At 36.5% G+C, this 24,164-nt stretch overlaps 1 protein-coding gene across 1 annotated transcript in view; it reads right to left on the bottom strand.

The window, feature by feature from the left end:
- Positions 1-18,336: 18,336 nt before the first annotated feature.
- The window catches only part of IQCJ (IQ motif containing J), a 29,587-nt gene continuing 23,759 nt past the window's right edge, over positions 18,337-24,164 (bottom strand). The window contains 3 exon segments of the mRNA XM_045562563.1: positions 18,337-18,389; positions 18,392-18,525; positions 20,854-20,985. Of these exon segments, the coding sequence (XP_045418519.1) occupies positions 18,337-18,389; positions 18,392-18,525; positions 20,854-20,985 (319 nt within the window).

The raw sequence follows: 24,164 nt of genomic DNA, 5'->3' as shown, positions 1-24,164 counted from the left end.
TCTCACCATATAAAAATTTTAAAATTCCTTTCTAAATAATTGTTGAGGCAAAGGAAAAAGATATGTAACCACAAAATCTTTAAAAGATAAATAAAGTGAGGATACTGCTAATTAGATTGAGGACACAATTGAATTAGAAACAGATTCAAAACCTTAATTTTGTTTTTAAAATATTAATTTATTAAAATAAATTAATTAACTCTTTATTAAACTGAAGAAATAATAAATGGAACAAAATACACCTAAAGTTAATAGGCAAAGTAAATATTAAATAAAAATATTAAAATATATTAATTAGAAAATACAGCAGAATTGATTAACACAATCCCTGATTGTTATAAAAATTAAATTAACAAAATTAGAAATATTAAAAGCAATAAAAGAAGATACGTAGAAAAAAATTTTAAGTAAAATAATAATATGCTAATTAATCTCAAGGTATTCACTGATAGATACATCCCAGAAAATAAGCACCAGAATTAACTTATCACAATGTAGAAAACCTGAATATCCAAGAACCATGCAATAAGTGAAAATGTTATTCAAAAGTATCTGTAAGAAAAGACTTTGTGGATGAACAGTTTTATTAACAAATTTTCAAGGAACATGTAATTACCATGCTATATAAAATTGGAGATCAAAGGAAAATCTAGGAAGCTTCTGATTTTATGAAGCTGGCATAGCCCTGATTCAAAACTTAAGAAAACCACAAACTACAGCTGAATTCTATTTATAAGCAGAGATGTAAAAATTTAAATAACATATCATAAAGTGGAAATAAACAGTAACTTATGAAGAAATTACCTATTAAAACCAAACAGCAATTATACCATAATGCAAGAATGTTTTGTTTCCAGAATATAACTCATCACATCAAGTAGGGATAATAAGACAACCTCTGTTGTTTAGACTGGATTTTGTAGTCAATACAATAAGGCTATTGGAAAGGAGGAGGCGTATTTACTATTATTTGCAGTTGAGAAAATTGCATGCTTAGAAACCCCAAAAGAATCAACTAAAAAACTCTTAAGTACTAAGAAGAGATTTTAATACGTGAAAACATACAAATCAGGATGAGAAGTCATTGCTTTCTATATTCTAGTGATAAGTAGTTAGAGGCCGAAAAAGGAAGGAAAGGATTCCTTTGTATAGGATAACTATTATAAGGAAAGAAAAAAATGTCTAAAATGAAACTTCAAATTTTTTCTATCCATCCATATCCATACTCATACCTATGTCTATATCTAGCTGTCTATGTTCCTAGATGGGAAGAACAAGTATTGTAAAGATATCAGTTTGTATCACATCTCTTCATAGATTTAGTGCAATTCCTATTAAAGTCTCCAAATAATTTCTTTTGGAACTTAACTGCACAATGTTAAAGTTTTTCTGGAATGAGTGTGACTAACCAAGAACATGAAAAGAAATGGAGAATTTTCCTACTAGATATTAAAACCCTTCATAAAAATGTAATATTTAAGACAGTAAGATACAGGTACTATAGTTAACATGTGAAACCAGGAAGATAGGTCAGAAAGACATTCTAATAAATAGATTTTTTAACCGTGATAAAGATCACATCACAAAGCAGTGAAGAAGGAAGGATTGGTCAGTAAATGGTGCTCAAGTAATGGGTTAACTACTTAGAATAAAGTAAGATTATTGCTTCTCTTTATGCTATACATCAAAATTTAAAATGAACTTAAAATGTTCAACATCTCTAATCATCAGGGAAATGCAAGGGGATGGGTATATACACACCTAATGGGTGCGGTGCACACCATCTGGGGAATGAACACACTTGAAGCTCTGACTTGGGTGGGACAAGGGCAATATATGTAACCTAAACATTTGTACCCCCATAATATGCTGAAATAAAAAAATTTAAAAAAAATAGAATGAGATATCACTTATCTCCAGTGAGAATGGCCTTTATCAAAAAGTCCCAAAACAATAAATGTTGGCGTGGATGTTGAGAAATAGCAACACTCATACACTGCTGGTGGGACTGCAAACCAATACAACCACTGTGGAAAGTAATACAGAGATAACTCAAAGAGCTACAAGTAGAACTACCATTTGATCCAGCAATCCCATTACTGGGCATCTATGCAAAAGAACAAAAGACATTCTATAAAATAGACATCTGCACTAGAATGTTTATAGCAGCACAATTCACAATTGCAAAGATGTGGAAACAACCCAAGTACCCATCAATACATAGGTGGATCAATAAAATGTGGTATATGTATACCATGGAGTTCTACTCAGCCACAAAAAACAATGGTGATCTAGCACCTCTTGTATTATCCTGGATGGAGCTGGAGCCCATTCTACTGAGTGAAGTATCACAAGAATGGAAAAACATGCACCACACATACTCACCACCAAACTGGTATTAACTGATCAACACTTAAGTGCACATAAAATAATAACATTTATCAGGTGGAGGGCAGATGTGGGGGAGGAGGGAATGGGTATATATACACATAATGTGCATGCTGTGCACCGTCTGGGGGATGGACACACTGGAAGGTCTGACTCAGGTAGTGCAAAGGCAATATATGTAACCTAAACATTTGTACCCCCATAATATGCTGAAATAAAAAAAAATTTTAATATGAAAAGGGATACTAAGTAGATTTTATCTCATAAAATAATTTTTTAAAATTCTATAGATTGAAATAGCATAAACATATAATCTAGGAAAATATTTCCCACAAATATGAAGACAAAAGCTTAATAGTGTATGTATAATATTTAAAGGGCTAATACAAATAATTGAGAAAAACAATGAAAGCTCAATAAAACAATAGACAAAAATGTTGTCAGAAAATTCACAGAATAAATCAAAATGACTACAAAATGTGAAAATGTTAAACTTCAATAATTAAAAAAGAAATTCAGATTTGAAACACAGGCTACCTTCAACTATCAAACTAATGGTATTGGCAGCACAGTTCTAGACATGTAACAGTAAATACCAATATCATTACAAAACTTTATAAAAATGTTTATTCTACTTACAGTGATCTCTTGTAATGAAACAAAAATGCAAAAATATATGAACATCCCCAATGTTGACATTGGTAAGAATAGTGGTACAGTTCAATGAATTATATTCATATGTCTATATGATTTAATATTATACAAACATTCATATTATACTGTAAGACTGAAAAATTTTAATGACACAGAAATTAAAACATTAAATTTTAAAAAGCAAAGTTTAAAATATTTTAAAGATATGTTCACATATATTCATATTCATTCCTAGTGTATGTATATAATTCCAAGTAAATTCACTAAAATGTTAACAGTGGTGGTCTCTGTATGTTGGATTAAGGGGGAGATACATTTTTTAAACTTTCCGTATTTTCTAATATGAACATAGATACATATTACAATTAGACATGAATGAGCATTCCTATAAAATGGGATGAAGAATTTTATAATATAACTTAGAAACACTGTCATTCAAAATGTGTTGACTGAAAAAAGGTAACCTGCCATTATTGACAGATTTCACTTATATAGAAGCCTCATTTCCTATCAGCTTTAGATAAATTAGTGATCACTGTACTTTGTTGTAAAATAGCTCCTTTCTTCCAGTGACAAAGCTCAGATTTCTTGGTCTTTGTGAAGATACTTACTTATTTAAATAAGTAAGCAGGTTTAAAACTGTATTTTTTAGCTTGTAACACTAAAGAATTTTGATTAACATTTTTTACTCTAACACATGAATAGCATATTATTATTTTTTAAATATGTAAATATGTTTTAGGCACATATGTGCAAGCCTATGTATTTGAAAATGATTCTTGTGCCAATAGAGAAAACCATTTGGAACCTCTCTGTGTAATTATGATCACATAGCTTAAACGTCAATCAAAAGGAATGAATAAATACTTCCCTGGATTCCACCAAGTTTTCCTGCCTCTTTCTTCCTTCTAAAATCATTAAAATGAAATTTCAAAAGGATTTACTTCTCTTCCTTATCTTCTAATTACCCACTCGTTGGTTTAGTTGGCAACGGTGACATTTGCATAACCAATAACTCTTTACAAGAAAACTGTGACTTGGGAGATTTAGAAAGGTCTAAAAAGATCCTACAACCTTCAGCAGGGTCCATCTAAGCACTCAAACAGAAGCCTCCCAGCCACAAAGGGCCCACATGTCACACAGGGAACTAAACACATGCACACATGGAGCATTCCTTTCCTATCCATCCCTTTTCTACTGGCACGAGTCAGAGGTGTGGTTCCAAGTGTGAAATGTGGATATGAGCAGCGATTTACAGAGTGTGCGTTGCTTTTTTGTGTCTGTTGGTAGGACACTGGAAGATGGGCCTGGCACAGTTCATCCCTCACAAATGCTTAATGCTGTCCCTGAGGACAGGAATATCACCAGCCCAGAAAAACACAGCTTTTAGCTGCTTGGTGTTGAAAATTTCAGGCAAAATTCCAAAAGCCCTCAAAGCTAACATCGAATTGACAAAGTGCCAAAAGCCTCTCTGGCATTAAATTTTCACTCTTTATTTTCTCCCTTCAGGTTAACAGCTTGTGAAAATAATAATGTGGTAATGCCACCCTGTGTTCCAAGTATCTCTAAGCACCATCTTGTTAAGCTTCGGTGTCCCTTTGAGACTAATGGGAATTGAGCTGACTTATTCATTTTATAGATGAGAAAACCCCACAGGAGATGGGTCAAATGTCTGGGTGATGGCGCTGTAGGCTTATCACATTGGTCCCAGGTCTGAATTAAATTCTCAAAACAAGGCTAAGTGTAGGAAAGGACCTGAAAAGCTCAGGTAGTAGCAAAAAGGGCCAGAGCAAGACACATGCAGGATGCTAGGCAGGCTAGGGTAATAAACTGGTGACAGTGCTCAGAACACATTTCGGGAGAGGCAACAAGGCATAGTCTAGGCATAGTAATGAAGCACAGGCTAGGCATGTGGCCAGTTGGAATGAATGATAACAGCCATGGGTCACCAGTAGATCTAATGTGACATTAGGGGCATCTTACAACATCAGGCACATTGGATTTGTCTCTCTTTTTTAGTGCATTTAAACCCTTTCCCATAATTACAGAATCCACTGTTATTAATATTACAGCAAGAAACAGAACTCTGTCCCCCACTACAGAAGCAATTCCCTTCCCTGAATTCTAGCAATCTGGCTTGAACATGTTATCTAAATCAGTCAGTGAGATGGCCCAGTTTCGGGGCTTTGAATCTGAAGGAGGAGTCTCAAAGAAGAGAGAGGCATTTTGGAACTGTGTGGCCATTGCATCCAGTGTCCAGTGGGGCTGGCAGCACTCTAGCAGTGTTGCCCCTGGGGTGTGCCTTTGCTTGGGGTTCTGGGCAACCAATTTCCCTTAGCTCCTCCTTGTTTTTTGAGCCTGATTCTCTAGCCTTCCTTTCAATTCAGTGAGGGATCTGGTATATTTCTAATGAATTATTTTTAGGTCAAATTAATTCTATCATTTTCAATGTGGAAGACTGACATAGGCAGTGGTCAAGGCTATAGAGAAGTTAACATCCAGCAGATCCAACAGCTTATGTCAGATTTGTAGCAGCAGGAACTATAGATTTGGAGGAAGAATTCCTCCCATAGTAGAACGGAAGTCCAGGTATGGCAGAAAGTTCTAAGTGCTCTAAAATCCATTATTTTCCTAATTTCCATGTACCCTGGGGGATGATATTTCCCAGTCGCCCTTGCAGTTAGGTATGGCATGTGACTGGTTCAGTCAAAAGAACATGAGTTGAGTGACGTGTGCCTCTTTCAGAACTGGCCCATTAGAATCTCCCGCGGGTGCTACTCCAACCCTTTCCCCTTTCTGGTTTGCTGGAAGGGAGATAACTCTACAGTGACCTTGAAAGCCATGTGTTGAAGATGGCAGAGCCCTCACCATCCTGGATTCTCTGAATGACTACATGAAGAAGGGTCACCCCACTGTATTGCTTACCTGTACAGGACAGATACCTAATCAGGAAATAAAATTCTGTTGTATTTGAGCTATTTTAGTTTTGAGGATTTATTCATTGCAGAATAGCCTAAATATACCATGTATAATAGAAACCCAGTTAATCGAGCAAAGTTCAAATTCAGAGCAGGGCCAGCAGCAAGGCTTATCTGCAGTTGAGCCCTTGAACTGATGGTCTGCAGCTTCAGAGTTTCTCCCAATTCTAAAAAGAACAGATGACAATTGGGACAGAATCTCTACAGGTATTATGTAGCTATAGCTACACAGGTTTGAAGGATACAGGCTAAAGAGCAGAAGAGTTTGTTAGAAATTTGACAACTCTGAATGGAATCATAGAATCATCTAGGGATTAATAAATTCTAAATTTTTCATTTCTTTTTTATGCATTGTAGTACCTCCATGTTAGAGATAACTAAGAAATAAATTGTAACTCTGGTTCTCCTTTCCCCCTTTAACATAGTTTTCCCTTCTCAAATAGACCCAGGTGATGCATCCTATTCTTACTCCCAGTTTTTTTTCCACCTCCCAAGGTTTAAAATAAAACCCACCTGGAGTGTCATTTCCCAATCTCCCCCTTTCTTACTCCTTCTCGAATGGGTGGGCTCAGGGAGGACTGGATGATCACATCAGTTCTTAGAATCACATGAGTATGTACTCAATAAATACTTGTTGAATGAAGAAATTATTCTTGTTTTCTCTTTTTAATGAGACAACATTGCACTGATGTCTCCTCTCTGTGTACAAGTTGGGAGAGACCTTAGAGATCACATAGTCTAACCACTACACACACACACACACACACACACACACACACCAGTAGGGAGTCCACTTCTATAACATCTCTGATGTGGGCCATCCAGTCTGTGTATGCATATTTATGGTGATGAAAAGCTCACTGCTTTATGCCTATACCATTGAAGGTAGTTCCAAAAGTTAAAAAGTGGTACTTATTTTAAATTTTCTCCATAAAACTTCCACTTATTGCAGTGTTGGGTTTTCTTAGCGACCACATATCCTGGTAGAAATTCCCTTGCCCAGGAGTCAGTAAACTGGTTTCTAGCTACAACTTTAAATCTGACCAGTTATCCGACCTTAGGAAAGTTGCTTCCTCTATCCTGAATGAAGTTCCCTCAACTATGAAATAAGAAGTAGGAAAAAAGATTATATTTAAGATCATTCATAAAAATAATGTTTATAACAAAAACCTGTTACACACCACTAGAGACTTTAAGATGATTCTGATTCATTATTTAGCGTTACTTTGGTAAGGCTACCTAACCAGGCAAAAAAATGTATCAATTTGTATTACTGTTCCTTTCACAGGTCTTTATCTTCTCCACCACGACATTAGAAAAAAATCTTCAAAGTCAGGCTAAAGTCCAAATGCAATGCCTATATTTACATTCCTAGCAATCCCAACAAAAATTAAACATGGTAAATTTGTATGACTTGCTCTAAGACATCAAAGCCTTATGTTCTTGTCTATCTACTCTAAAATCATTGAGTCTGTCTTTGACCACTTTTAAAAATAAATATTTATCATGGATAGTTAATGGACATGCTTGTTCTGTCCAGTGCAGTTCCACCAGTTCCAATGCACCCAAATTAAACCCCAGGTGGAGAGATGTTTTCTTCCTGCCATTGTGGCACACAGGGGTCAGAGATCAAGAATTAAAACAGCATTCTGGAGGAGCATGCTATTGAGGTCACCACAGAGTGTTGGATTCAAAATGGGTATTGAATCAAGATGGATCTTATTAATGAAGTCAGTCACTGTGTGATGTACTGTGTCAACTCCAGAAGTGTACATGAGATGGTATAAAAAATCCGAGTAAGGTGAGAATTAGGAGAACAGGACAAATTAGACAAGATGGAAATGGCCTGAATTCATCCCAGTGACTCGCTACCTGGATGTGTGCTTGTTCCTTACATGTTCCAGGTTGAGTTTTCTTAGGGAGAAAGCCAGATTTACTTAGAGGGACTGGAATTTGAGTGACTACACAAAGTGAGAAAAGCATGGTATCCAGACTTACTAATATTTGGAGGATATTTCTGGACTTTCAGCTATGTGGATATCTTCTGTAGAAAGTCTCTAAGCTCTTTTCAATTCTCTGAAATAGATTATTCCACCATTTCTAGTGATATTTAATACAAACCTCAAATCAGTCAGGTCATAATTAGGCCCATCATATAATATAAAGTGGGAATGTACCTTGTGTGTATAACTGGGACAGAGAAAGAACAAGCAACAGTAAAATGTAGTAACTTAGGACAAAAATAACTTGATAGAAAGTTCTGTGTAGCAGCATCAATGTGTGGTGATTCTCTGGGATGCTGGAGTACCACCCTTGGGCCCCTGAGGCCCACTGAGTCCTACCCATAATGTTGGAAACATACTGAAACAAGCCTAGAACCCACTTGGAGTCAATCAGCCTCCTGCTCACTGAAATAATCCCAAGGAGCCACATATCTCTCTAAGAAGCTACCTTTTGGGACTTTTTCTGCAACACATTCCACTCTCAGGCTTTTCCCTACTGGAACTTGTCCTGTTGGGACTGTAGCTACAGGTGTTGTTTCTGTAGGAAGCTGTTTTGGAGACTGATGCAAAAGAGATGAATCTGTGAGCACCTTGGATGTTAGAACTACTTCCAAGATCAACTTATCTCTCTTGGTAACAAAAAAGGGTTGAAATAAGCAGTAAGAACCACACCCATCAAAGCAGCCTAACTAGGGTGGTTTTCATTAAGTAAATATGCTGCTAAATTCTCTGTAGCCAAAGGTTATAAAGCGCTTTCAAGGGAAAGTGGACCGCAAAAAAGAGATCTGTGAGCATATTTTTACATTGGCAAGAAAAGCAAAATGTCAGTCAACTAAATTTAAGATTGTTCACACACATCTGCTACCACCAGAATGCTATAAAAAAAAAAAAGAAAGGAAGGAAGGAAGGAAAAATAAGTGTGAATAGCTCACAATCTAAATAGCTCTGGACATTTCTCTACTCTTCAGATGACTATTTCAATAATGATTGAAAGACCATCAAAACAGAAACCAACATGTGTTTGTGGTTTGTCATATAGCAAGAATTTCTGGTTAAATAAATATATAGACAACCATATCTCAACAACAAAATGTGTATGCTAGATAGCTGTGATTATAAATATATTGCTAAAATGTTTGCAAAAAAGCAACATATAAAATGTTACATTTCTGACAATATCTTAAGTGAATCACATCCTTGAGAGATAGAGAGTGAGACAAAGATTGATAGAGAATACATTTCTGAATCAGGTGCATGTCCCCCACTTCCATTTTAAAGCATAAAGCACACGCATGTTATGACATGAGTCTTAAATCCTCCAGATTAGAGTGTTAACAATCTAATCAACCAGAATGATTTGTCCAACATCCACCACCACAGCAAATGGATACAGTTTACCATAAGACCATAAGGGAACAATTGAAGTTTAAAATCACAGAAATGCACTCAGTAGTGTGTGAAAGGCACTGCTTACTCATCTGTAAAATCAAAGCAGAATTATAAAATTTGGGGAAGTGAAACTAAAAGAACTGGAATCACAAATCTATCTTTCACTCTTTTAAAAAACTGACCTCTTTTAAATATTGACATCAGTTAAGGAAATCGTTAGTGAATCTGTTAAACAAAGCTGACAAAAATGTATAACAAGATCTCTTTAATATAAAATTAAATCACATCCTTTAAAAGTATACACTCCATATATTGTCAAAAGGTGAGTACCATTTATCCAAAATATCAAATACCAAATTACTAAAGAGTTAAGAAGCAACAGTAATTCAACTGGAGATTATCCAGATCAGAAAGAATTAGTTATATTTGAATTAGAGGTTTAGCTAAGTAAATTGCATTTACTACCAGTTTTTAAATATGAGGAAAACTATTCAGGGAAATAAATTTTATATTACAACAATATAAAAAGATAGTTTTATTAGGCTTTAAAATAAATGGTTCAGCACAGATAAGTGTTCCAAACTATATTTAACTGGCCTAAGAAGAGATATTTTGTTAATTTACTTTTTTATGACACTATATTCTCTTAGAAAAAACTTGAATAGCTAATCAAAATATCTGTTGGGTTATTCTTGGTAGTAATTCAAAGTATTGTTTCTTCTTTGGCTGTGTGATATCCTGTCATAGAACTATACCTCTGATAGTTTTAAGGAAAGAGTTAAAAGAGTTTTTAAAGAAAATATATTTTTTATTTCTGCTGTACAGTTAGATTGGACTATTTTGAAACTAATTAAATATTTCCAATGATGCTAAAAGTGCCACTTCAGTGTCCTATATCTAATCATTTCATGAAAGTATGTATTATTTCCACTTACCATAGGCTCTCACTGTATATATTTGATAGCAAAAAATTTAATTGTTTAAGTCATAAAATATTCGCTATGTATCTTGACATTAGCATACCTAGATATTAGCTCTATCAGTAACTTAAAGTATAATCTGCAATCAAAAAGTTTAAAACTGATCTTCCAAACCAGTACAAATCAGAAACTACTTTCTAAGAGAGTTTGGTGTTTACAAAGGGCAACAGATTGTACATTTGGAGCTATTTATATGTCTATATAAAAATGCTATTTCCGAAGCAGTTGTTTTGTCCACTGCAATGCAATTAATTTTGGTGAACTTAAAAAAAATTCTTAGAACTTTGATTCTCAAAATTCAAAGCATCAAACATTCACATACCAACTAATGCACAGGAAAAGTAGGTTTCTTTTCCCAAATTAATATATTAACATTCTCTAATATAGCATTTTAAATTGTTAATCCTGAATTTAAAATATAATGAAAGTCATCACTTTTTATAGCTTAAATCTAACCTTACTCAGTTAGACTTTGGAGCTTCCTCTCTCCGTAAGTGAAAATATGATATGCACCTAAAATAAATGGCAGACATTTGGAAACTTACACTGTCAGATTGCTTGCCCTGGTCACAGTCCCACGTTGTCACACGCTGCCCAGACCTCTCCATGGTGCTGAAGAGTTATTCTCACCCATTTGAGAGGAAAGAGTTGTTTATTCAAACTGGCTTTGAAAGAAATCCCTAAAGGGCCACTTGTGTTAGTGAGTAAAGTTATCTGAAGAATTTCTATAACACATACTACAAAGAAGATGCTTTTGCTCTTCAGTTATCAACTACCATGCTCAGGCAACTCAGAGTAGATTTTGGAGCAGAAATCTTCAAGTATTGACAAAAAAGAGGGAGAGCTCTTTGGGAGATGAAGTTTGCTGATTTTTTGTCAGTTTTCTTCAAATTGATAAAAACGCACACAAAAGACAATCTTACTCAGAGAACAGAGGATTCCAGAAAAGTTCTTGATCTTACTGCAGAAAACAAGCTCCCATTAGTCCAAAGCAGCCAGTTCGCTTCATCCTATCATTGCATCTACTTTTTGATAAAAAAAATCATACAGTGAAATAAAGCTAAGAATTCCACGAGGCACTGCACACACTGTATAAACAGATCTGCCTCATTCTAGTCCCAGCCTCCGTCTGCTGAAGATTATCACAGCAAAAATCAGGCTCTTGTGGCTTTCACAGATTATCTCTTTCTGAGGCTGAAACGTATAAGAGCCACATGACACCCAATGATGTCATCTCTAAAGCAGGTCACAGTTGCTGCTGTATGTAGATAAAGTCCTTCCAGTGATGTATTTAGCATAGCAATTTTCTTGAAAATTTACTTGCATTAAATAGCATGGCTTTCTACCAATATTCTTAACCCTATTGATACAGTGCCATGAAGAGAAAATCAATTTGCTGCTCACATGTGAAGCAGAGTCTCTGTTTAAGCTGGGTTCAGCTTCTGGTGCTGCTTTAGGAAATGGATAATTATAATGAACTCATGGTGAATACAGTGAAGAAGGGCTTTCCCCTTGAGAAGCTGTTGTGGTAACTAGAGGATCTCTAGAGATACAGAATCTACTTCTGAAACACCTCTGAGAATTTTTAGCATGTTAAAAAAATTATTCTCTTTCAAATTAACCCATGAAGATTCAAAAATAAAAAGACAATTGTATTTAACTTCTAATAACAGTTTATTTAGTGGAATAAAAAATATTTCATAAACACAAAACATCTTACTAGCAGTATCTCTGAAAGGATTGGAGTAAGTTTTCAAATGTTGGTAGAAAACTCAACTCACTATTTTTAGATGTTTTGCAGCACTGAAAAAGTAACAGTTAAAATTTTAGCTATATGTTGAAAAATCTGTACACTTAACTAGTAATAGCTAGTATATATAAATACTATTATAAAGAATGTGCAGTGAGCAATGCCCATTTCCATTCTGTGTAACGTATTTCTTTTCTCTTTCTATTTAGTCACATACCATAATTTAGGATTTTCAATCACAACTGACATTCCTATTAGCTAATAACTAAATAATCTTCATCACCAAAGTAAAGAATAATTTGAAACTAATCTAATCAGCGCTCAATGAAGGAAGGCGTTCCCTCTTTTAACAACAATCAAAATAGATCAAACAGAAACCTTCCTTGAAGAGCACAGTGCTCTGTCATATTTTTGAGAAAGGACCATAAATGTAGAGAAGAAAAACAGAATTTTCTACGCAACCAGTGCCACTGGGCAAATGCTATTAACACAATAGTGATCGTTTTGGCATTAGATCAGGAAAAACTTGCTTCGGCAGCTCCTCATGGCACATCTATGCAATGCTAAAATATCCAAAGGAAAACTGAGAACAAAAAATTGGCCACCTGGATATTCTTGTCATATGAGTTTCCTAAATAAAATTAATTTTTTATTTTTGCAATTTCTATGACTCGGTATTTTCTATACTTTATCAATGGTGAAGAGAATCTGCAGAATATTTTTAAATAAAAAATCCCAGTCTCTTTCTAAGATATGCTGATACAGTAGGTCCGCTGTGACTCTGGAATCTGTATTTTTCAAAAAAGTTTCCAAAGTAATCCTTACCTGAAAATGCTACAATAATTAATATATTACAATGTATACAATCATATAAAAATCAAAGTGAGTAAAAAAATTTATGATATTTAAAATGATAAAAACCCAAATTGTTGCTACACAAAGTATCCAATGTTGGGGACTCTCTTCTTCCCACATCCTCAGGGTTCCATGAGAAAGCACTTTCCTAAAGGCTCCAGCTCAGATTTTCATTCTTTATTCCTCTCCAGGAAGGTGGAAGGAGTTACCCTGATTGTAGGATTAGGCAAAAGAGCCAGGCGTTTGCAACCCAGCATCACCCTCCCTCTGTTTTTCTGTGATATCCACCTCCCTGCACAGGTTCTACTCTGCCCTGTCCTGTGGGTGAGGCCCCCAGCAGTTTCCGGTGCTTCCTGTGACTAGTAAAAGGTTCTCTGATTCCAAAGGTCAGTAGTAGGAAGCCCAATGTTGCCACAGTCAGTCACACCTTCAAATCCAGCTTTGACAAGAAATAAAGCTGAGATTTGATCTCCCTCTGCCTAAATCTCCTGCCTCTCAAAATAAATTATCAAAATCAAGAAGAGAAAAGGAGTTATTTATTGACTTCCTAAAACTCCACATTTCAATACTGTTATTTTGTTGACTAGATTTGGTTTTTTACATAAACCCTACTAGCCATTTAATGTAACAAGTTTATATGTGAACTAACTTAATAAAATTTTCATTTGTATAATGCGGCTCTACGAGAGAGGCCTATAAAAGGGAAATGTTATGTGTAAAATTTTCATTGGAAGTTTTACAAAATGCATTGTTTAACTCATATTAATTTTATTATTGAGCCACTTAGAAATTCTAGCTCTTTGAATTTTTCTTTCACAACTAGTAACACCAGGACAATGTTTCCTAAAGTATGCTCCATGGATCAATAGTTCAACAAGATATGATTCATATTGGGTTTCATGGTCAAAGAAACTTAGAAAATGTGAAAACAGTACCCCTTTCTTGCATGTTCAAAATGTATATTTTCTTAATAAGGCTCTAAGAAATCCTGGAGTAAATAAATTCATTTATTTCACCTCTCTTCCACTTAATATCTACCAATATCCTATAAAACTAATTCTGGGAAATTCTACTTTAGAAGATGTTTTAGCAGCCAAATTTTTGTTAATAATAATACCCAAATCTTCTACACAATTTATAAATTAATAATTGTTGAGTATCTCCTTTAAGTTATCAGTGCCTGCGTTACCAGAACTGCCAACCATGACTGAGGAATAATGTAAATTCTACAAGGGCAGAGGTCATGTTTATTTGGGTGATCATTGTATCGCCAGTGCTTGGCAAAAGCCTGGCACACAATAGGCACTCAGTTATTTGTTGAATGAGTGAATGATGTAGACCCAATCCAGGCAAGTGAACAACTGCCAATTCCTCCCACCTCAGATACCTTATTTACAAAAGGAAAGTCCAAAGGAGCCTTATGCCTATGGGCTTTCCAGAAAAAAACTGGATGTAATAGTAGATCACACTCTAGTTTCTCCATATCCAATTTCTCCTAAGATCTTAAAGCATCTTTTACACTCATCCAATGAGTGAAATGTTGATATGTAATAATGAAAGTGGACTTTGTCACACTCTGGGTCCAAATTAAAGATCCAACATTTTATCTCACCTAAGCTGTAGAATAAGGACAGAATCTATGCAAGGACAAATGCCAAGACTGAACTTGAGGTAGACTGCAAAGAAAACAGTTCTCAACTATTTTTATCAAAGGTTAGGTACTTGATGTATAGGTTTTTCTATCTGTTCTCATAGGTCACTAAGCTTTGAGATGGCTAAGGAAGATTTATTATGTTACTATGGATGAATGAATCAGTGATCAATGAATTGTCAATTTTGCATATCATTCTGAACCCGGGCAATGTTTAATGTAAGCGGTTCTTCAAAAAATGAATTTTTTTAAATCCTCAAACCATGAAGTTAAAAGGAAAATTTGGGGAAAAGAGTCTATATTATCAGCCAATATGCAAAGACATAAAAGGGAGATAGTGTTTGTGGTATGAAGATACTATTTTTATGCAACAATATATTTATGCACACTGTTATACATGGTTATATATTATCTAACATAATTTGTAAAACTTTGGAAAACAAAACTTATATTCTCTATCTGCTTCTATGTAAATACCAAGAAGAGTTCTCTTTTTATATATGGTTACTGTATATTCTCTGAACCAAAATTTGGGACAAATAGTAGGACAAATATTGGGGGTCTAAGAGGCAGGATGGAAGGCAGAGTTTGGGTGTTGAAACATTAGAACACACGGGAGTTAAATTTATAACAGCTGAGCATACTACTGTAACTTTTCCCTGACCTAGAAAATCTAGGTTATTAAATTATTAAGTAGCAAAAGCTTACATCCTCTATAATTTTACTTTTCTCAAGAATGTATTAGAATGAGTCCCAAGAAATCCTCTTTTAGGGCTGGGCTCCCCCCAAAAAAACAGGTACAACTTTGTATAAGACTTTTTCCCTTTAGTCACCAGATTTTTCCTGTTGTATTTAAAGCCTGGAGCTTGTAAATCTAAAAAGGGCACTAAAGCTTGAAGGTAAGGAAGCAGTTTGAATGTTGGTACATATGCCACGTTCAACAGCAGGGGCAGTACTGACTTTTGGAAGTATGTTGAGAAAAGTGTGGTGAGTCACCTGGCTGTCCATTACTGAGTATCCAGCCACTTTTGCAAAGGCCAGGACACTCAAGCAGCATCGCTTATCGGAGGGGTTCACGGCCTTCCCTCCAGGACAGCTGAGGTAATGGGGTCTTCAGCTGGCCCAGACCACTGCTCTTGACCTCCTCGGAACTGTAATTCTTCCTGACCAGGAGTGAAGCAAGACCTGGTTGCTGGGGTTGTGCAGCTCCTGGAATGGCACTTAACCCTGCTTTCCCTGGTGTGCTGGAATCCTCCCATTTCTTCTTCCTCAGGTCTGGAAGGGAGAAGAATGACCTAGGCTTGCTTTTACAATGTGTGTGGGTGTGTTCTCTCAGAAGAGGCCTGCTCATTTAGAGGCAAAAGGACTTAAACCCGCTTTCATCTTTGAAACTTGAAAATTAGTCTTTAAAAAGAGCAACACTAAAATAAAAGTTTTATTACTTTTGCAATACACAGCTCCAATCACAGAACACACACACACACACACACACACACACACACACTTTTTTTTCATATTTATTCTGGGCCACAAGTTGATTCTCATGAATCACAAAGAGGCACTGTGTGCCCCTCAATCAGTAACAAGTTAAAAATTCCATCTCTGCTCTCCACAAGTTTTTCATGGCATTTTGAGTAAAGCTCATTGAGAATTTTCATGAGCAGATTCAGAATCAACTAACACTTATTGAAAGCCTTCAAGGTCCCAGGCTCTGTACTGTATTTTACATACGTAGTGCCATTTAATCTTCACAGCAATTCCAATCCATCTCTGTGGCAGATGTTATTTCCTGTTGCAGATGAAAAATGACCTCTTGAGTGATATGTCTCAGGCTCATAGAAATAGTGACAGAGCGAAGGAGCTGTTCTTTTTATTTATTTATTCTATTTTTTTTTTTTCTAGAGACAGGGCTTTGCCCCAGTCTGATCTTGAACTCCTCCTGGCCTCAAGCAATCTTCCTGCCTCAGCCTCCCAAAGTGCTGGGATTACAGGCGTGAGCCACCAGGCCCAGCCCAGAGCTGCTATTGTAAGTCGTCTTTTTACCAAGCCACAGCCTCATTCCATGAGCCACACTGCCCTCTACAGGCCAGGCCATGATAATATGGGCACCAATGGGAAAAAGTGGACTTGACCACGAAGGCAGGCCCAGGCAGATGCAACCAATTCAAGACAAATGAGACTGAGAATGTCTCCAAACAATCCCAAAGATTTCTCTGGATTTATGTGCAAGGGCATGATAATGATTTCTGGAGAGGTTATCAGTCTCAGAGTTTAGAATATACCATGGTATAGTTTCTTCCTACAATATCCTATTAGACAAATTACAGAGCTCTCAAAGCTGGAAACTAAAAGCATTGTCCATTTTATCACATGAAATTGACTGATAAAAAATACACAAGGCATTTCCACTGTTGTCCTCTGTGAAATAACTAATATTTTTCAGGTAAAAAAAATACTCTTTTTCTTACTTTGATACCCACAAGTTCCATTTCCCCATAACAACTGCAATTCAAAATTCCTATTCCTAAGACAACTTTTTCTGTTACTACATGATACATTGTGGTATAAAGGCTTTTAATATGCAAATTGTTAACATAACTTAATATTATCTTCCCCCCGTTGCTCTTTAATGTGGCATTGAACAGCTGACGTTTGAGGTTTTAATCAAAGAGCATTGAATAAAACAATTTATAAAATCAAATGCACATTTTTCAATTGTTTCATTCACTGTTTATACCTACAAAATTGTAAAATCGTCCTTAAAAAGTACTAACTGATTGCTACCCCTACAGCTTGACCATGTCTAAATGCTGGCTTATTTTCAAGTGGTATAGTAGAGGGGAGGAATAAGCATGCCAGCTGCAGCCCAATGTGTAACCCAAGGCAAGTTAGTTATCTCTTTAAGTTTCATTTTCATCATTGGTAAAACTGAGATGATAGTATCTCCTTCATATGGTCTTTGAGAGGATTAAACAGGATAATTCATGGTAAGTATTAGCAAAGTACCTGACACATAACAAGTGCTCAGCTCTTATTAAGATGATGAATTTGAGAGATTATATTTAAACATTACTGTTAAACATATATATTTTAAAGCATAAATATTCTAAGAACTCTATTAACCATTATGCTTAGCCAAAACAATCAGAGCAGAAGCACGCAGAAGCATCATTCTCAGCTTAGCACAGAGACTCAACCAGATCAGGGAGCTGATTTCCCACGTGGTGCATGCCTGGGGCAAATAGCTAAGATAGGCAGTAAGTGCAGTGATTACAGGCATGAGAGGAGGGAGCAGCTGGCAAGGCCCAGGGGCAAGGTGAGGGCATGTTAGCCTCCAGTCAAGGCTGTGTTAGAGGTTAGTAAAGGAAAGGCAGGGACTTGGGACAAGACAGGCAGTTGATCAGACTTGAGAAGATAGAAAATGCTCTAGGTAGCAACAACAATAGATCAAATCCAGAGAAAGAAGGCTGAGCTTCAACAACCTAGAAAAATCAAGCAGGAGTCAGGACCTGGAGAACTCCCCTGACAGTCACCTTACTGAGAGCATTTGACTTGGACTGAAGGTTTTAACATTGAAGTTCCAAATGGACTCACTGGTTGTTAGAGGAAACTCAATTCTTTAAGACAGGCTTAGTTAGTCAATGCGAGCCAGGGTTCATTGTATTCCCTCCATAAACTTGAAGTCCACTCATTGGAGGTTAAGAAAACCAGATCTTCCTGCCTGGGGCTCCCTGAGAGTATTATGAAACCAGTGGGTCTGGAAGGCTGGCCAAGGTGGAGTAGAATCACCTTCATTTCATTGGGCAGCTTGTCCCCAGGTTGCTGCAACTCCTGAGAGATATAAGGGTAAATCTTCCCCAAAGGGGCCTTAGCAAACCGATGATCACAGGAGATAAAACAAGCTTAGCTAGCTAGCTGTACCAACTTCAAACAACTAGGCAGAATTTTTTTTAAATTATGACTTGGGTATTTTACCTACCTGACAAACCAGAGACTTGGGAACATCCTAACCTCTTTGTTTTCATATTTTATTTTGTACATTTAGTGCTACATCATTGTCATCATCAATATTTAAATCATTATTATAATCAATAACTTCTGTTAGAATTCTGGGCACGGTCTGCTTGCTTTCTGATGGTAAATTCCAATAATGCTTTTGAAAATCTGCTTTGATCCTCATCTTTTATAGGCAATCAGGGGTGAGACAGACTTTCACACCCTGAATAGAGTCTTCCTTGTCCCATGAGCACAGAGCTAAAGAGTGGTGACATGGTGACATGGGCTGCAAGATGCCACTCCCAATTCAGGCTGACAGACCTTATGGGAAACCAAATGGGTAGGGACATTTGAGGGGAGGAAATCTCTACTAAAAAAATCAAGGGACCTGGAGACTAAGTTAAATTAAATAAGGTAAAACTGTTAGTGAAGCTATGAAAAGATATAAACGAGCCTGATGACTCATGAGCTGGGAAGAACACGCACTCACGCGCAAAACACTTGAGGTGCCAGAGTCAAAGTGGTGCAGCAGCATAAATGGAAAGCAAACATACATACTTCTAGGATTTCAATCAAACCAAAGGTTAAGCAACCTAAAACGACATTAAAACCATTAGACATCACTGGACTCAACAGCGGTTGGTAATTGTCCTAAATTGGGGTTGTGAGAAGGCACAAAGGCAGTAAATATAAACCTTTCACTCACAAAGTGATTTTTAACATTGAGTTTCCATCATTGAAATCAAATCTTCAAAGTCATGTAATTTTCACTTTCTATTGGCATTTGCAGCAAAGGCATCCTAAACACTCAATTTTCACTTTCTTTTTTACTCAACAAATCGTGGGATATATGCAAACTCGAAGCCCTGGCATTTTCCAGGGTGGTTCACGAGTGCCCTCTAGTGATAGTGAGGTCAATTGGGACAAGCCATCTCCCCCAAAAATTGTCTTACGAAGTCAAGATTCACTAAATGTTCAATTTCTGCTGTCAGTTAAAAATAGATATTCTGCCACTTTTATTTGCACCACTATATAAACTATATATAAACTCTATATACTCTAAACACTATATATAAACTCAGCTTATTTCCTCTCTTTAAAATCCAGTATTTGGATACAACCATTCATTAAAGAATATGCAATGCAATCATCTGAAAATATTTCAAATAAAGCAACTTTAGCTTGATCCCAATGTGAACCTTGTTTTGAGTATTGGGAAACCTTGTTACAACTGAATAAACATGATAACCAAGTAGTATAGGAGGATATTTTTTAAATAATATGCATGTATAATTACTTCATTTCTCTTTCCAACTTTTCAGCATTTCAATGACTGGCTATAAATGATCGCTATGGTTAAATCCACAAAACTCTCATTTGTAAGTTCCTGACCATGGATTTCCTCACACTTGGTGCTTTTTAAAAATAAAACTTTCAGCAGATTCCTTTACTCCTTCACCATGTACCCCAGAGCTCTTAAGCTGGTGGCCCATAGGCTGATTGTGGTCTGTAGGCATGGTCTGTTTACCTTTTAAATTTTCTTATTGATTCCTTAAAAACATAGATTTCTGGCCTCTCCTGAAGAAAGAAAGCTGCATTTTGCAATGTCTGCCCCGTATCGCCACATAGCGACACACTTCAAGGAGCCAGGTGTGCTGCCCTCCAGGTGCGGCCTGTGCTCTCCATAGGCATAACGCAGCCGCATCAGTCCTGAGGGTTACTTACCTGGCCCCCATAGGCATTTGAGTTACAACCTGTGAGTCTTTGACTGCTTTCAATTCTTCCTGTAAAAGTTCTCTTTCTGGTCCTTAAAATCAAGCTAATCTTCTATCATATTAGCACCACACAATGCTACCAGAGGCACATACTAAAAACAAAGACAACAACAAAAAAACACATGCTGTTATAAGAAAAGAAAAAAACACCTTTGTAATAGAGAAAGGAGAATACACAAATGAGTTTAGGTAGATTTGAAATGCAATCCGTTTTCTCCAGACTTAATAAAATTCACTTTGTGTTTATGAATTGTGTCTTTGTTTTGAGGTGTCAAAGCCCTCACCATGGGTTCCTGTGTAGCAACTAAGCAAAGTAGATTCTCACTGTCACAAACCATCTGCTGACATCCCAGGATTTCTCTCTTGGAAACAAAGCCCAGGTTATCAGCAGGAGTGGCAAGCCAGGCCATGAAAACAGAAATGCGACACTCACGGGTGTGCTGCTGTCAGAAAAGGTGTTCATGGAAACGGAGCTGCTCAGCTTTTCTGAGACGGAGGGTGGGGATGGGCTCCTCTTCTCCAGGGGGTCCTGCCGCTGCAGGTACTCACGCCATGCCCGCTGAATGCTAAAAACAAACAAACAAACAAAAACCCAGCACACACACTGTCACTCCCAGGTCACAGCCCACAGACTCAGAAAAGCACAAGGGGCCTGAGGGATTGGCTTTGGAGGCAGGGGAAAGTGTGACACAGAATGCCATGCAGGAAATAAGAAGACCTGAACTCTGACTCCATCTCAGCCACTGAGCCTATATTACTAGTTTGACTTTCACAGGCTTGACTGGGCTAAATCAGCCTAAAAGAGTCAACTTAGTCAGAAAAATTCATCAAAGTCAAACTAGTTTGCACACATAAATGTACTTTGATTTACGGGACAAAAATCTTTCAATTTCTCACCTTATATTTCAAATGAGAATACTAAATGGACTATTCGTTATTCATTCCTTAAGTGTATCACTGGGGAGGGACCATTTTGTGCCAGGGTCAGCCCTAGGCTCTAGACAGGGACTCTGTCATCTGTACACAGCTCCAGAGGGGCCATCGGCATAGTCCTCAAAGTGAGGGATGTCTGCGATGCTGTCCAGTGCCGTATGCATGGCCAATGCAGTGGCCTTGCTCTGAGAACAAGACATGAAAGAGCACTGTGGTTTGTGTATGCGTTTTACATACTGTGGAAGGAAACATGTAACATGCAAAAAATAAAGAAATGGACAGAGAATTAACATAACATGTGATTATGTGGCTACTTGAGATTTCACCTAAAGAAGTTCCTTATTTCCTGTGATTGGTATTAGAAAAAGTCATCTTCTGCTTTGAATAATAGAAATCTCTTATTAGCATAAACTAAGTCATTTTTCCCCCACAGACTGGCTTCTCATATGTGAGATTAACATCTAAGTTTTCACAGTGGTCAGTGAACACAATCTAACCTCTCCTGGGACTTAGCTGGACATGCAGACCAACTGTCAGGATTCAGCCTTTTAAAATAGTTTAAAATAGTTGCATTAGTTCCATCACTATGTCTTCCAGACTCTTGGAAGCAGCTGATCTTCTGTAATTCTTCCACATACAACCTAGGTCATTAAAGTTGTTTCTATATAAACAAACTGATTTATTTTCATTTGACTGGAATAGTTTAAAGACGATCAATTCTCAGTAGTCACAGGATATAAAGAATATAAAAATGCTACCACAATAATGAATCTGTATGTTTTCCCTAATTTATTCAGGCTCTGGGAATTATAATGCTCAAGGAAAAGTCCTGAAGCTACAGGGAAAACAATACCTTTGGGTCAGAGGCCAGGTCCCTGAAGCTAAGAAATTTAAGCTTTAGGGGCTCTTAGGTGGAGGCCAGGAGCCTTTTCCAAAAAGACCGTTGTGAGGGGCTTTTCATGATTTGTATATAATTGCAAAAGTAAGATATTTTTTAGGATTTTCAAGGACCCTCCAAATTGCATATACTTCAAGCCCCACTAAAGCAGGGTCTGACCATGCTTTAGTCAGATTTATTATTCTATTTTGTCACCATTTAATTATGTAATGCTTGCTCAAAATACATTCTTATTTATCTGTTTTTCTTTGATTTAAAAATTTTAGGCAGAATCTGAAAGAAAGAAAATTACCTGCCCAAGCTTGGTAGTCTTGTTGCTACTTCAGAACCTGTTTTATTAGGGAGCTTTTAGAGCTTTTAGAACTTTTAGAAGCTGTCAGTGATTTCCACATTATCTGAGGTGCTTGGGGTACCCCAGAGCCCAGCTGACACGTTCTGCCACCTGAAGGACCCTAACGTCTGAAAACCTGCCCATCAAGGGCTTAAAACATGTAACATTTTAAAGGCAGTTACAAAATTAGAAAATATTAACAATCCATAGAACACTCACATGTTTATAAGACTGTGCTACCTCCCCCCACCCCTTTTTTAAATCACCTTCATTATTTAGAAAACAGAAAATGTAGTGGCCATTTGAAACATTACATTGTAGCGTGTTAAACACCAGGGGGCGGTGTGACACCTTTAAAAAAAAAAAAAAAAAAAGAAAACCAAACAATGTTGGGCAAAATAGAGGTGAGAGGTTTACAAAGGTGAATTTGCATGTAAGCAACCCCTTTTCCCTTCTAGTTTTGTGGAATCTGAAAAGTGGCATATCATTTTTCCTTAAGTCATATATTAAGAAGACGATGTTTTTTTTTTCCTAGTGGATATTTTTTCTTTTTTAATTGATAAGAGATGACAATATTAAATATTTTTAAATGAATATTAAAACACTTCTACACTCACTGATTTTCTAAATATAAGAGCTATTTTATATTTGAATATTTAACGTATAGTCATTGTGCACTTATATGAAAACAACTTTAATTAGTTGAAAGCCTATTACGCTATTTATTCTTCTAAAAACTTACCATGATATGATATAAATATTTCCTATGTACTACTTGTCTTTCATAATTACACTTTTAAGGACTGGTTGACACGCGGGACACGTGTTTAAAATAGCGCTAGGGGCTAAAAATGACAGGCTGGTCATGTCATACGAGGCTATTACCCTAAATTGCTACATTGCTTTTTTTTTTTTTTTTTAATGGTGGAACCATGCTGTTTTACTCTCTGTACCACAGAAAAGTGTTTACGTCACCCACTATTTACTGACTTTGGCCACAACTATGACATAACCTTCAAATATTAAATTCTTCTATTATGCTCTCTTAATACCATCTCCAAATGCTATTTTACTGTAAGAGGAAATTAAAATGTAGAAGCACCTTGGCTCTCAGTCATAAGGAATCACTTTTCAGCCTTCTCATCCTAGCTTTACAATAATTCCTACTCACAAGTCTCCTTTATGGCTGCAGAGTAAATTACAGACTACCTTGACATTTTTATTTTTGAAACCAAGCAATGCTATCAATATAATTCTTTAAAGGTTTGCTAGAGTAAGAAAGCACATTTTGTGTGTTCCTATATTTTGAATTACAAATAAAGTATAGGAGTTTTCTTCTAAACAGATGATAAATACATTTTTCAATAATTTTTCTACTAGATCAATTCCTATCTACCTTCTCTCACATCAGGGATGGCAAAATCTGCCTGCCCTTCTATATATCCCTTGTGTTTTATGGTGCAGATGGCTCCCTTGTGCACTCACAGCCACTTTGGGGATTCACAGCCTGTGCAGCCCTGGCTGCCAATAGTTGTCCTTACACAGAAGAGTCAAAGAGAGAGCTCTCAGAGAGCTGGGCACCT

Source organism: Lemur catta, chromosome 1 (genome assembly GCF_020740605.2).
Source record: "Lemur catta isolate mLemCat1 chromosome 1, mLemCat1.pri, whole genome shotgun sequence".
In the NCBI taxonomy this organism is placed as follows: domain Eukaryota; kingdom Metazoa; phylum Chordata; class Mammalia; order Primates; family Lemuridae; genus Lemur; species Lemur catta.
This window is presented reverse-complemented; position numbering and strand designations above follow the sequence as displayed.